The sequence below is a fragment of the Macrotis lagotis genome, chromosome 7 (genome assembly GCF_037893015.1).
Source record: "Macrotis lagotis isolate mMagLag1 chromosome 7, bilby.v1.9.chrom.fasta, whole genome shotgun sequence".
Taxonomy (NCBI): domain Eukaryota; kingdom Metazoa; phylum Chordata; class Mammalia; order Peramelemorphia; family Peramelidae; genus Macrotis; species Macrotis lagotis.
Genome location: NC_133664.1, coordinates 126892228 through 126906565, shown reverse-complemented (window position 1 = coordinate 126906565; position 14338 = coordinate 126892228). Strand labels below are relative to the sequence as shown.

General features: G+C 36.2%; 1 protein-coding gene across 6 annotated transcripts in view; it reads right to left on the bottom strand.

Moving 5' to 3' along the window:
* POT1 (protection of telomeres 1) overlaps positions 1 to 14338 on the bottom strand; it is a 121707-nt gene that overhangs the window by 47330 nt on the left and 60039 nt on the right. For all 6 annotated transcript variants that reach the window (XM_074193783.1, XM_074193784.1, XM_074193786.1 and 3 more), the window contains 2 exons: positions 9307 to 9597; positions 2781 to 2936 (listed from right to left, as the gene is read on the bottom strand). In XM_074193783.1, coding sequence (XP_074049884.1) covers positions 2781 to 2936; positions 9307 to 9597 — 447 coding nt within the window. The remainder of the gene's footprint in view (positions 1 to 2780; positions 2937 to 9306; positions 9598 to 14338) is intronic.

Sequence of the window (14338 nt, the reverse complement as noted above, 5' to 3'; positions counted from 1 at the left end):
AAACAAATTTCATTTACATCTTATTTATTTAAATCTTATACATATATCTTATTTATTTACATCTTATATACCTTAAAGAATCATAGAATCTGAGAACTAAAAGAGATCTTAATGGTCACCCTGTTCAATCTTCCACTCAAAAGGAAGTCCCACTATAAATGCACCTGGCAAATAAATTATCCATCCTCTGGAGACCTCCTCCTGAGGTAGCTTACCACTCTTGAGAAAGACCATTCCACTTTTGAACAGTTCTAACTGGAAAGAAGTTTTTCCCTAACATCAAGACTAAATCTGCCTCCTGTTCAATTGCTTCAGTTGTGCCCAACTCTTTATGACCACATTTTAAGATTTCTTGGTAGAGTACTAGAATGTTGTCATTTCTTTTCCAGCTCATTTTTAAGATGAGGAAACTGAAACAAACAGAATGAAGTGACTTGCCCAAGATCATATAGCCAGGACATGTTTGAGATCATATTTGAACTCAGTAAGATGAGTTTTTCTGACTCAAGATCCAAAGCTCTATTCACTTTACCTCCTTGGATGCACCAAATTTGTGTCCTATCAACTTCCATCTTGTTATTCCTGATTCTGTGTTTAATAGTCAAAGAGAAGAAGTCTAGCATTACTGTACATGATGATAGACCTTTAAATATTTGAAGACAGCTATCATATTTACCTCAATATTTTCTATATTCCAGTTCCTTCAATGGATCCTTCACCAGTCTGGTTATCATACTCTGAATACTCTTCAGTTTCCAATATTGTGGCTTCCCAAACTGGGCACAATATCTGAAACAGTATCTCACTAGCCCAGAGTATAGAGGAAACACTGCTCCTTTATTCCTAGAAATTATGCCTCTTTTAATGGAATTCTCAAAGCATTAGCTCTTTTGACTACCATATCAAACTGTTAATTTGCATTCAGATTTTTTTCTAGTAAAACTGCTAACTACATATTTCTCATCTTGTGAAGAAGGTACTCTGGACTGTCAAAATCCTTTTCAATCCTAAATCTGTCAGTCACAAGTTTTTTCATCTACAAATTTAATGAGTTGGTCATCCATGGCTTTATCTAAGCCACTGATAGAATGTTAACAATATGGTGTCAAACAGATTCCCCAGAACTCTCATCTGGAGACCTTCTACTACACTGATAAAGAACTATATTAACAATAAAAATGAACATTCTATTTTCCTACCTTGCAAGCAAGAGTTTAATATTTTAATTCTATATACTGAAGTATTTTGACATAAAGAAAAACTGTTAAATACTAATAGGAAGTTACTCTTTTCATGGAAGCTGACACATTGCTAAGTACATAAATGAATATGTACCCTTTTGTTCTGAAACATAACAAAAGATGAAGCCTATGACCATTTCTATGTGAGAGTATTCTGTATTACAAAAATCATAGAGCTTTATGGCTTGTGGATTTTTTTTCATTTTAATGATCTTTATGAAGACAGAAACAAATGAAAGAATACACCTTAAACCAAATTTTTATTTGCTCATGTCACCCTCTAGTGGCTAATCCTTAAAAAAAAAGAAAAAAGGCAAGGTAGGAAGGTAGGAAGAGATGAAAGGACAGGAAAGGAAGAGAAAACACAAAGAAAACAAAGAAAAACAAAGAAAATTTATTCTACAAATCTTTACTAAATCCTTACTATATAAAAAGCATCATGCTATGTGTTGCAGAAACATAAAATAGCATAAATCCTGTAAGAAGATATGTTTAAAGAACCTAATAAATAAAATCTTAGGACTGGAAGGATCATCTAATCTAACTTCAAGTTACAAGTAAGGAAACTTAGGGGTCAGAAAAGTAATGGATGTCAAGAGAATGAGGTAAAAGGAATGACATTGAGAACACAGATTTTAAGAGTAGATTTTTTTAAGAAAAAATATAAAATACAAAATCTATTTTCATTGCTATGAATGAAACATGTAAGACACAATCTACTTCTGGTGAAAAGAAGTTTTAGTAAACTGTATCTTTTTAAATGAACAAGAAATAAAATTATATAGGAGAAACTCATCAAGTAGTCCAAAAGTTGAAGGTCTGTTATTCCTATTACTAACTGCTTACTTCCATCATATAAGTTTGATATAGAAGATCACTTAATATACAGCAAAGAAGCTAACATCTATTTTTATCTAGTCAATAGTTGTATATAAAAACACATGGTATCACATCTTTTTTAGGAAACTCAAATCAAACATTTTTATGTCATTGGTTTAGAATAAAATTTCTTAATAAACTATCTTAAAAATGAAAACAAAAACAGTCTCATACTACATCAAAACAATTCTATAGTACAGGAATATACCAGGTATTTTACTATTTTCCTTACCTATCTAAAAGTACACAACATCCTTGTTGAGAAATCTAAAACTGTGAACAATAATAGCAAAACAAATAACAAAACTCAACATTTGGGTAGTATTTTAGACTTAAAACATCCTAAAGGAACAAGAGACATTACCTTCCACACCATTTTTGAAGAAATATACTAAATAAAAGATCTTGTAATATTATTATTCCTTTTATATAAAGTTATTTAATTAAAAGCTTTTTCTTCCAAGGGATTCCAAGTTCTGTGGCTTTTAATAAATATTTTAAAATAATTACACAGCACTTAAATAATCCCATGGTATTGAGAGAATACAAATCAGATCTCTAAGTAATGACTTATGGACCTGAAATTATGTTTAAAATATAAATGACACAAAAATATGTAATTATTAAAAAATGGTTAGGCTTGTCTGTACTTCAGCTCACCTTTAGAGATTTGGCCAATGCAACATGGTTATCATAAACAAGGATGTCTATTGTCAGATTCTTCAACTGATTAATATGACCAGCATCCCCTTCAAGAGTGCCCTCTTCAAATAAGACCTTCCATGATGGAAATGGAGGTTTTGTACCATCCCACACCTACAGCATAGGGAAATCAAAATTCAGTGAAAATTTTATACAAATGTTTAAGTTAAAAAAAAGATATTTTATGATTCTATGATATGTGGTTGATTAGAACTTTCTAAAATAAAACTCTGAATTGCCTAAGGTGGACACTGGCTGGGGGGGGGGGGGGGTAGGAGGCATAGGGATTATTAAATAAATAGGGATTCATCATGACAGAATTCTACAAGCATTTAGTAAGCATAAACAATGTTCTAGGCACTGTGTTAGTCCCTTGATAAAAAGTCAAAAATGAAGAAATCTTCGTTCACAAGGAATTTACATTTTATTGAAGGGATACAATATATATTTGATAAATATCAGATGATTTGAGAATGGAAAAAAAAAACTAATACCTGGGGAGATCAAGAATAAATTTCCTTTTCAAAAAGATAGCACTATAGTGAGTTACAAAGAAGCTAAGAATTTTAAGGGATGGGGGAAAGAATAAATGCAATCCAAGCATGGGGGGATAGCTTGTGAAAAGCAGCAGATATAGGAGGTAGTTTGTGTAGTAGCTAGCAGTCCAGGGAATTTGAAATTAAGAAAGAATGGGAGTGGCTAGGTGGCGCAGTGGATAGAGCACCAGCCCTTAAGTCAAGAGTACCTGAGTTCAAATCTGACCTCAGACACTTAATAATTACTTAGCTGTGTGGCCCTGGGCAAGCCATTTAACCCCATTTGCCTTGCAAAAAAAAAAAATTAAAAAAAAAAGAATGAAGAAGTATATATAATATGACTGGTAAATTAGATTAGGACAAGATAGTGAAGGAGTTAAAATGAAAAGCTGGATTTTGAACAGGTGAGTTAAATGGTTAAGTATGTGCTATAGTAAGATTATTTTAGATAGTTGGGTTTCTAGAATGTTGGGTCAAAATTAATAATCAATGAAATAACCAAGCAGAATTCCAGAGGACTATTGATGGGGTATCTTATCATCTCCTGGCAGAGAAGTGATGTCAAGACACATTATAACACATATATTTTTGGACATGTTATTTGTTTTGCTTGACTATATACAATTATTCCAAGTTTCGTTTTTTCTTTCCCCTTTGTTTTTTTCAAATAGAGGTAGGATGGGAAATAAATGTTATTGTTTAATTGAAAAAGAAAAAAAAACAAAAGAAGTACTGGAGAACTTCCTATAATTTGTGGAGGGGAGGTGCTGAAGAAAGTGTTTTGCCCTCCCCTCTTCTCCCCAGTAAGAATGACAACTCTTTGTAGGCAAAGACTATTTCATTACTATCCTTATTTCCACACTATTTTACATACATGTACTCATACATATATATATGTATGCATTCAGAGAAAGATAACCAGTGATCTTGCTGTGTGTGTGTGTGTGTGTGTGTGTGTGTGTGTGTGTGTGTGTGTGTGAGAGAGAGAGAGAGAGAGAGAGAGAGAGAGAGAGAGAGAGACAGAAAGAATATCAGATAACAGATTAAAAAGCTAGAAGGGGTCTTGGAGGTCAGCTAGTCTAAATCCTTCATTTTATATGAGGAAATCAAGGTCTAGGGAAGTTAAAGACTTGTTACAAGTAAGGGACAAAGACAGAGTCAAGCTTCGGTACTCTGAGCTGGTTATTGAGGACAGAATTAAGAGCAATGGATAGGATTAATAAAGAAGCAAAATGGGGGAATGGAGAGAGATCATAAAAACTGTCCTTAAGGGTGAGGAGGAAAGACATCAAGCCTTTTTTTAATTTCTTTATTAATATTTAATATTTATTTATTCTCATTTTTATACATTAATAAAATATTCTTGTTTAAGAGTAAAATACCCCCTCCCCCCAAAAATAGACTCACTTGAGCGATAAAGTAAAAGGGAGAGAAAAAAATTAAAATTAAAAAAAATAATAGTAATAATTGTAGGTATGGCCAGGTGGCGCAGTGGACAGAACACCAGCCCTGGAGTCATGAGAACCCAAGCCCACATCTGGTCCCGTACACCCAACAATCACCCAACCGTTTGCCATGCAAGACACCCAAATCCCACTGCCCTGCAAAAACCAAAAAAAAGGGAAAAACCCCAAAATAAAATAAAATAGTAATAATAGTAGGGGTGGCTAGGTGGCAGACAGAGCATTGGCCCTTGAGCCAGAAGCACCTGGGTCCAAATCCAGCCTCAGACACCCAACAATCACCCTGCTATATGGCCCCAGGTGGGCCACCCAGCCCCATTTGCCCTGCACTCTCCCACAAAATAATAACAATAATAAAAAATATGCTTGAGTCTTTGTTCCAACACCAACAACTCTGTCATGAGTGGGTCACATTCTTTAGGATAAGTCCATGGCAAAAGTTACTTCCATATTTTTTCACTGTTGCCACTGCTGATTGCAACTCCTTCCTTTCAAATTTCTCCAGTACCATGTACTCTATTTTCTCTCTTCTTTCACTCTGACTCTGCTGTAGCGTAGCTGAGTGGCGCAGCAGACAGATCCCTGGCCCTGAGGCCAAGAGGCCCTGAGCCCCCATACCACCCCTTAGGCCCAGCATCCACCTGACCCTATGGTCCCGGACAGGCCATCCAATCCTAGCCCTTTGCAAGAAGTAAAAAAAGAAAATGTGTTATATCTGACCACTGTCCCCCATGGTCCATCCTCTCCTCCTTTATTCACATCCCCACCCCTTCCCCCTGCTCCCCCCTCCTTCTTACTCCAGTTGTCTATACCCCATTGAGTATATTTGCTGTTTCCTCTCCTAGCCATCTCTGATAAGAGCAAAGGTTCCCTCATTCCCCCTTGCCTCCCCCCTTCCATATCATTGCAATAGCTCAATGTAATAAAAAAAATCTTATTATGTGAAATAGCTTGGACTATTCCCCCTCTCCTTTTTCTTTCTCCCATTCCATTTCCCTTTTTTTCTTATTGACTCCATTTTTACACCATATTTTATCTTCGAATTCAGCTTTCTCCTGTGCTTCAACTATAAAAGCTCCCTCTACCTGCTCTATTAACTGAGAAGGTTCATATGAGTATTATCAGTGTAATTTTTCTATGCAGGAATACATGCAGTTCATCATCAAGTCCCTCATATTTTCCCCTTCTCCTCCAATCTCTATGCTTCACCTGAGTCCTGTATCTGAAGATCAAACCTTCTGTTCAGCTCTGGCCATTCCAACAGGAACATTTGAAATTCCCCTGGTTCATTGAAAGTCCATCTTTTTCCCTGGAAGAGGACATTCAGTTTTGCTGGGTAGTTGATTCTCAGTTGCATTCTAAGCTCTTTTGCCTTCCGGTATATTATATTCCAAGCCCTGTGAGCTTCCAATGTAGCTGCTGCTAAGTCCTGTGTGATCCTGACTGCATCTCCATGATATTTGAATTGTGTCCTTCTGGCTGCTTGTAATATTTTCTCTTTGACTTGGGAGTTCTGGAACTTGGCTATAATATTTCTACGGGTTGTTTTTTTGGGATCTCTTTCTCAGGGGGATCGGTGGATTCTCTCCATTTCTATTTTGCCCTCTGCTTCTAGAATATCAGGGCAATTTTCCTGTAGTAATTCTTTGAAAATGATGTCAAGGTGATCATGACTTTCAGGTATTCCAATAATTTTTAAATTATCTTTCCTAAATCTGTTTTCATATCAGTTGTTTTTTCAATGAGATATTTCACATTTTCTTCTAATTTTTCATTTTTTTCGGTTTTGAAGTATGGATTCCTGATTTCTGGTAAATTCATCAATCTCTCTGAATTCTATTCTTTGTCTGAAGAATTTGTTTTCCTCAGAGTTTTCTTATCTCTTTTTTCCATCTGGCCAATTTTGCTTTTTTAAAGTATTCTTCTCCTCAACTTTTTGAACTGTTTTATCCATTTGACCTAAGCTGGTTTTTAGCATGCTATTTTCTTCAGCATTTTTTTGGATTTCCTTGACTAGGCTGCTGACTTCATTTTCATGTTTTTCCTGCATCTCTTTCCTTTCTTTTCCCAGTTTTTCTTCTAACTCCCTCATTTGATTTTCAAAGTCTTTTTTGAGCTCTGTCATAGCCTGAGCCCAATTTCTATTTTTCTTGGAGTCTTTAGATGCAGGAGCTTGTGCTTCCTCATCTTCAGACTGAGTATATTGATCCTTCTTGGGTTCATAGATAATGTATTTCTCAATGGTGTTTCTCTTGTTTCTCTGCTTGCTCATTTTCCCAGTCTAAGTGTGTTTTTGGGGTGCTTCCTGAGCTTTTGGGACACTCCCACAAGAGTCTCAGTGTGTGAGGCTCTGTCCTCCCTCCTGGTCTGTAAATGACCACAAGCTCCCCGCCCCCTTGCCACGGGGCTCAGGTGGGGGGGGGGGTGGCCCTGCTGTTCTATGGGGGGGGCCTGGACTGTGATCAGGATCTGAATGTGTTCAGAGCCCCAGAGTCCTGTTCCAGGGGCAGAGGACAGAGCTCTGCAGTCTCTCTTCACTCCCCTCCCTACTCCCCCCCTAGGTTCAATGGGCTCATGCCCTGGGGGATCCTGCTTACTGGCTCCACCTGCTTCTGTTTCTTGGATCTGGAATGTAGTGGCCAAGCAGCTTGCTGTGTGCCCTGAGGGCTGGACTTCAAGTGCTTGCTCTGGCAGATGTCCCTGGCTGTTCCCCCAATTTGTACTTGGTGCTCCCCAGGGCGCAGGTCAGGAAACTCCCACGCTGCTGTGAGCTGTGGCTCCCAGCGCCCTGGGACTGCCTCCGGGAGGCTGAAGTTCTTTCGCTCTGGTGGGCCGCCCCTCCGACACAGGGCAGCAGAGCCTTTCCGCTCTTTTCCAGGTTTCCTTGAGTAGGAGAACTGCCTCACTGGGTCCCCTGTGGGTTCTGCCTCTCAAAAATTTAGTTAGAGTCCTTAGTTTCAAAGATTTATGAGAGAGCGCCTAGGACAGGATCCATTCTTGTTACCATCTTGGCTCAGCCCCCCCATCATGCCTTTGTTAAGCTCCATTTATGGGCCAGGTATTTTGCTAAATGATTTACAAATATTCTCTCATTTAATACTCCAAACAGGTAGGAGTTATTAGGTGCTATTAGAATCTTCATTTTATAGTTGAGCAAAATGAAGCAGAGAAGAGCTAGGTGACTTATCCAAGATTACACAGAAGTATCAGGTCTTCTAGGCCCAAGGCTCTATCCATTGCACCTTGTAGATGTCTACAATTATCTATTGCTGAGGACATATTGTAATCACATGCTTTATAATCACTTCCCTCATACCACAATGTAAAGTACTTTTAGGGGAACTATATCTTATTCAAAACTTGTCAAATCATCAATTTAGACTGTAGGGTACCTTTGAAATAATTTAGTCTAATCCCTTCATCTTACATATGAGTAAACTGAGGCCCAGAGAAATGAAGTTCACATAGGTGGTAGAGAGCAGAATCAAAGATTGACCCTGGACTCCCTGACTCCAAATTCAATGTCCTTTCTGTTATATTATGCTGCCTCCTCTTTCCTAGTGTTTTATTCATTTACAAATTTAACAAACTTCTTTCAAAATGATTTCTTGAATTTATTCCCTTCATTTGGACAGAGACTACTGGAGAGCATTTCATTGATTAATATATCAAGAATATAAAGATGTTATTTAAAAGCCAGGTACAAGATTATGAAAGTAAGGAAATTTTCCTTAAATAAAAACCAGGCCACATATTATTCATTTGTAATTCTGACAGATATCCTAAAGTGCTTGATCTTTGGATCATTATATAACATAATCAGAGATTATTAGTTAAAACATCTGTCAAAGACACAACTGAGAATTGCATCAAAATACCAACAAAGCACCAGCAATCACTGTTATAAAAGTCAGTCTGAGACATGAAGTATCTCTGAAAATTCATAAAATCATGAAACTTGGTAATAAATGATCATTTTAGACTATCAATTAAAGTATCTTTTCTATTTGCTGACTGATTATATTACTTAAATACATTCACTGAATGACTAGAGGTAATGTGGGATAGTGAATAAGAGAACTTCAAGTCTCAATTCTGACAGTAGATGCTTAGTCTTGTGACTTGCTAACCTATCTGTAGTCTGGACAACTATAAGAATATAAATCACAGAGAAATAACAAAGAAGGTAAAATCACGGGTCTAGTCCCTATCACTATCATTATGAAAAACTTAATCACAAAAGGAATAAATAAATGCTAGAGTAATGCTACAATGGCTAGGGCTTAACATTCTATTCTTTATAAATTTATATGAGTTAAAAGCTTGAATTTTTAAAAAATGTTCCCATAGTTAAATAATGTCAAAATGTGAAAAAAAAATAGTAAGCAAGTATATTTCACCAGAAACAAAATGAGCTCTGGAAAATTAAGAACCTAATTTAAAACAATCATAACCATAACTATTTATAAATTTTTTGAAACCTACCTTTAAAAGAACTGAAGATCCATCTACTTCTGCTTTCCCTACAAGTTGACAAGTCAAATCAAAATATTGCACTGGTTTTATATCAGACAATTTTATCATTGTCCCAGAGGAGGAAATATGATTAGCTGCCCAAATACGCAATGCTTCTACTGTTTTCTGGTCATCTGATGAGAAGGTATATATTTTGCTTGAAGTTCTAGGAATTATTGGAGTTCCCAAAGTTCCCTCAAATGTAAGCGATGAAAATCCAACAGTAGTAACACCTTGAATTTCATTTTTATATTGCTGTATCTGAAAGGAGAAGGGGAAAAACAGCTTAGTTGGTCAGAAAATCATATATGCAGTAAGGATTTTAGAGATCAGGTTCTTTAGATGGCCTAAACAAGTGAAAGATTATGAAAACCTGGGGATACAATTAATAAAAACCACACACACATACACACACACACACACACACACACATCGAATTGACACAACAGTCCTGTGAAATAGCTAATAAAAGTAATAGAAGTTTTATTTTCCACTTGTAAGAGAAACTTCCTTCAACATCATCACTTAGCGGTGGGAGGGGGTGAGATTTGATACTGCATCACTTCCATCTCCAAATTCAGTATTATTACAACATGACAGCTTTCATAGTTGGCCTGGTGCCCAGGGATTGTGCTAGCTGAGAGCCTCCCTTCCCTTTCCCCATACCTGCCTGTGCTGGGTCACCATCCCACTACACCTGAGAGTGACAGACTTTCCCTGAAATCTTTCCAAGATATCTCAAGCTGGAAAATTAGTTGACTGTCTCCCCTGTGGAGTTGGTAGCTCCAAAATCTATTTAGAGACTTGATTAATTTTGTTTTTTAGTGAAACTGGGAAGAGCTCATGGGAAGTTTCTGGTTTCTTTCTTCTATCTTGACTGCATTTTTCAATATTTCCTAATTAAATTAAAAAAAAATTAATATTCATTTTTAAAAACTGACTTCTAAATTCTCTTTTTCCCCTCACATTCCTGAGGAGGCAAGAATTATGATGTCAATTACATATGTAAAGTCATGCAGAACATATTTACATATTAGACATGCTGTGAAAATAAACACACACATACACACACATACCCAGAGAGAGAGAAAACCCCACAAAAAACAAAAAGCTTTAAAAAGGTTCAATCTTCTCTGTGTTCATTAGTTCTCTCTCTGGAAGTAAGTAGTATTTTTCATGAGACCTTCAGAAATGTCTTGGATTGCTGTCTTGTTTACAATAGCTAAGTTTTTCACAGTTGATCATCCTTATACAATTGCTTTTACTATGTACAATGTTCTCCTGGTCCTGCTCACATTAATTCATTCTGACTTAGCTTCATATAGGACTTCCTAGGATTTTCTGAAACCATGTTGCTTATCAATTCTGAGAGTACTATATCACAGAGTATTATATCACAAAATCAATTCCACCTTCCATACCCAATAAGGATAATTTGCTACCCCTGAAAAGAATGCACTGTAAGGGAATTACAACAGGATCACAGACTTTCAAATGGTCTTATCAGAATGACAGAGAAGAATGCTTGGGCTGAACTATTAAAAGGTGTTTAGAAAGGGTGTTTGTTTTGGAGCTCCAATGGCTTGAAGTTTCAGGCTACCACATAAGGGAGTATAGAAAAGCAATAGTGAGACACATACCAGTGTTTATTTGAGAAGGACAAGAGAAGACTTAACGGAAATGAAAATTGATTGATCTAGGAATTGTAGCAATTGATGATACTCAAGTCTAGACAATGGTCCTTTTCTTCTCTTTGCTTTTGTTGAGAACAGTGTTGGAAAAAAATTACTTTTTTATTGTTCAACTGTTTAGTCCTTTTGACTCTTCATGACCTAGTGGACAATATTTGTTCATGGTGTTTTGTTAGCAAAGATACTGGAGGGTGAGATGAAAAGAAAACCCGAAAGTCAGTTTCATAGTAATTAATAATCAACTTATTAATTAGGTTAGCTGATAATCATTAAATTGATAATGATTTCTCTCAGTAACCAAAGACACCAAATGGAGACACTGAATTCCTTGAATATTTTTTTAAAGAGATTAATGACATGACAGGAGAAATCAAACTGGATTGATAAACAATTAATAAGACAGTAGGCCTATTAATGACTTAATGTTTGAATGGGTGTTTCCTCTGTCAAACTGTGGGCCATCTCTAGTCATCTTGATCCATATCTGATCGCTGGACCCAGATAACTATGGAAGAAAAAGTGAAATTGGTGACTGCACAGCACCTCTCACTCAAATCCAAATTCATTTGCTGGACATGGTATCAGCTCCCTGATGTAAAGGTCTACTTCAAGAATGAAGGACAGGGGCAGCTAGGTGGCACTGGCCCTGTAGTCAGGAAGACCTGAGTTTAAATCTGGCCTCAGACACTTAATAATTGCCTGGTTGTGTGACCTTGAGCAAGTCACTTCATTGTCTTAAATAAATAAAAAAAGAAAGAACAAACATCAATTAAGGAAGATGAAGGCTAAAAGTCATCAGTTCTTCCTTCTGAGAAACTTGCTTTATAATGAGACAGCTGCTTGCAGTAGTCTGAACAAAGGAATCCATATCTACCTAGACCATTCTGTTCCTTTTCTCTTTTAAGAGCTGGTTAACCCTACATTCCAATGGAGAGGTGCAGGGACATAGACTTAATGCTTTAGGGTTGGAATTCACCTAGATTAAATTGTTTACACTGTAAAGAGAAGTAAGGTCACCTAGGATGGAGGAATAGGTTCACAGAGGATTTGGACAATCTCATCTGTCAGCTATGCCCTTCAGAGATTAATAGAATGTACTACCCAGGCTGGTCTCTGAAAGAGGAAAGAAAAAGAAAAAGCCTTAATCTTAATTTAATAACTGATAGTTAATATAATAGAAAAAAAATCACTTCTTGAAGTGGTTTGCTATTTCCTTCTTCAGTGGATTAAGGCAAACAGAGGTTAAGTGACTTGTCCACAATCACACAGTAAATATCTGAGGCCTGATTTGAATTCAGGTATTCCTGACTCCAGGTCCAAAACTCTATCCCCTGAGCCATTTAGCTATCCTAGGAAAATTTCTACCTGGAGTTAAATCTTTAATTTTTTCTTTAGCAGCCTCAACCATCCTTTTAAAATCCCAATTCTCTAAGATCACTGAGAGATGACTAAAGGAGGAGCGAAAGCAGTGAGTTTTACATCCTTTAATATGTTTGAATGTCCTTGGGTATTTCTATATTACTTGAAATAGCTAATAAATTATAAACACAGGCATTAGCAGTGATTTAGCCTTTGCCTTTAAGTGCATGATTTAAGACTGAGAGACTAAAAGAAGGAAGCTACACCATGGGAGAAAATATTTTCTTTGTTTTAACCAGGTGAGGGACAAGTCAATTATAAAATAAATAAATAAATTCAAAAATATAAGTTTCAGTAAATTGCTAATTAGTGAGCTTATTCCACAGCATATCTCCTAACCTGCCTTTGAATCAAAAGAAAAAAATTATTGAGATAGGCACTATTTTTTTTTAGTTTTTTTTTTTTTTTGCAAGGCAAACAGGGTTAAGTGGCTTGCCCAAGGCCGCACAGCTAGGTAATTATTAAGTGTCTGAGACCGGATTTGAACCCAGGTACTCCTGACTCCAAGGCCAGTGCTTTATCCACTACGCCACCTAGCCGCCCCAAGAGATAGGCACTGTTTATCACACAACTACACCCTTCAAAATTGCAACAGAAAAACAGAAAAAATAAAAATAAAAAGGAATGTCTAGGACAAAAAAGTAAACTTCATGTGGCCAAGTTTGTAGAATACCGCTTTAAAGAGTAATGGAACGAAACAGAATTTGGTTCTTTATCTGATTCTGCTTAGAGTTAACTAATTTAGCCTCCCCAACCAATTTTTTTTATTATTAAATGAAGATATTGTCAGTTGACTGTTGACTGACTTAAAACACAATGTAAATGCCAATTATTTCAAGATTGTTAGAAACAATAATTATTAATTTTTGTGCCAATATTTTGCCAAAAACCTTAAAAACCAGGACAATTCTAATCTTTTCAAAAAGCAAAGGGGTAAAAAGAGAAATGGAAAAGACTTTAGGGATGGCTAAAAGAAATGTCATTTACTGTCCATTTGTCACAAGGAAAATCAGAATTTAGTTTGTTTTTTTCTCAGTCTACTGCCATTTTATGCTCTTTTTGTGAGGATTCTAGGATACTACATTCTCTAAGAGGTACCTTCCTAATCATTCAGTATCCATTTCCTTCCTACTTTATAGAATGTCACATGAGACAGATGAGTGTGTCTCATTGGGATCTAATTTACTGGACCTAATTTAAAAAGGACTCATCTGGAACTTTAATAAGAAGCAAAGAGTTTACTGAGAGAAGTAGAAAAAAGTATAGAGAACAGAGAACAGAACAGAACAGAGCTTTGTGGGTGTAAGAGCTACAAAATGGTAGATGAAACAGCAAAAGAAACCGGGGAAAAAAGTTCAGCAAGGTAGAAAAATTAAAAGAGAATGGTACCATGAAAAATCAGAGGGGGAGTAGCTAGGTGGTACAGTGGATAGAATAACCAGTTCTGGAATCAGGAGGACCTGAGTTCAAATGTGACCACAGAAACTTAATAATTACCTGTGTGACCTTTGGGCAAGTCACTTAACGGTGTTGCTTTGCCAAAAACAAAAAACAAAAAACCCAAAACCAGGGGGGAAAAAATTAACTCAGCATGAGAAGTGGTAGGCAGTGCATCAAATTCTAGAGATGCCAAAAAGGATGAAAGTTTAGAAAAGGTCACTGGATTTGGAAATTAAGAGATCATTAGTAACTTTTTCCTCTATACTTATTTCCTGCTACTTAATTTTAGAAAATAACTCAGCTTTTCTATACATACTTTTTAATAAATAAAATGAGGGGGAAGGACCAAAAATAATTAAAATTATTTTAGCTGCAAATCTTACGATTATTCTTTATTTTTAAATAAATGATTATTTAACTATTTCTATTCTGATTGACATACTATGTCAATC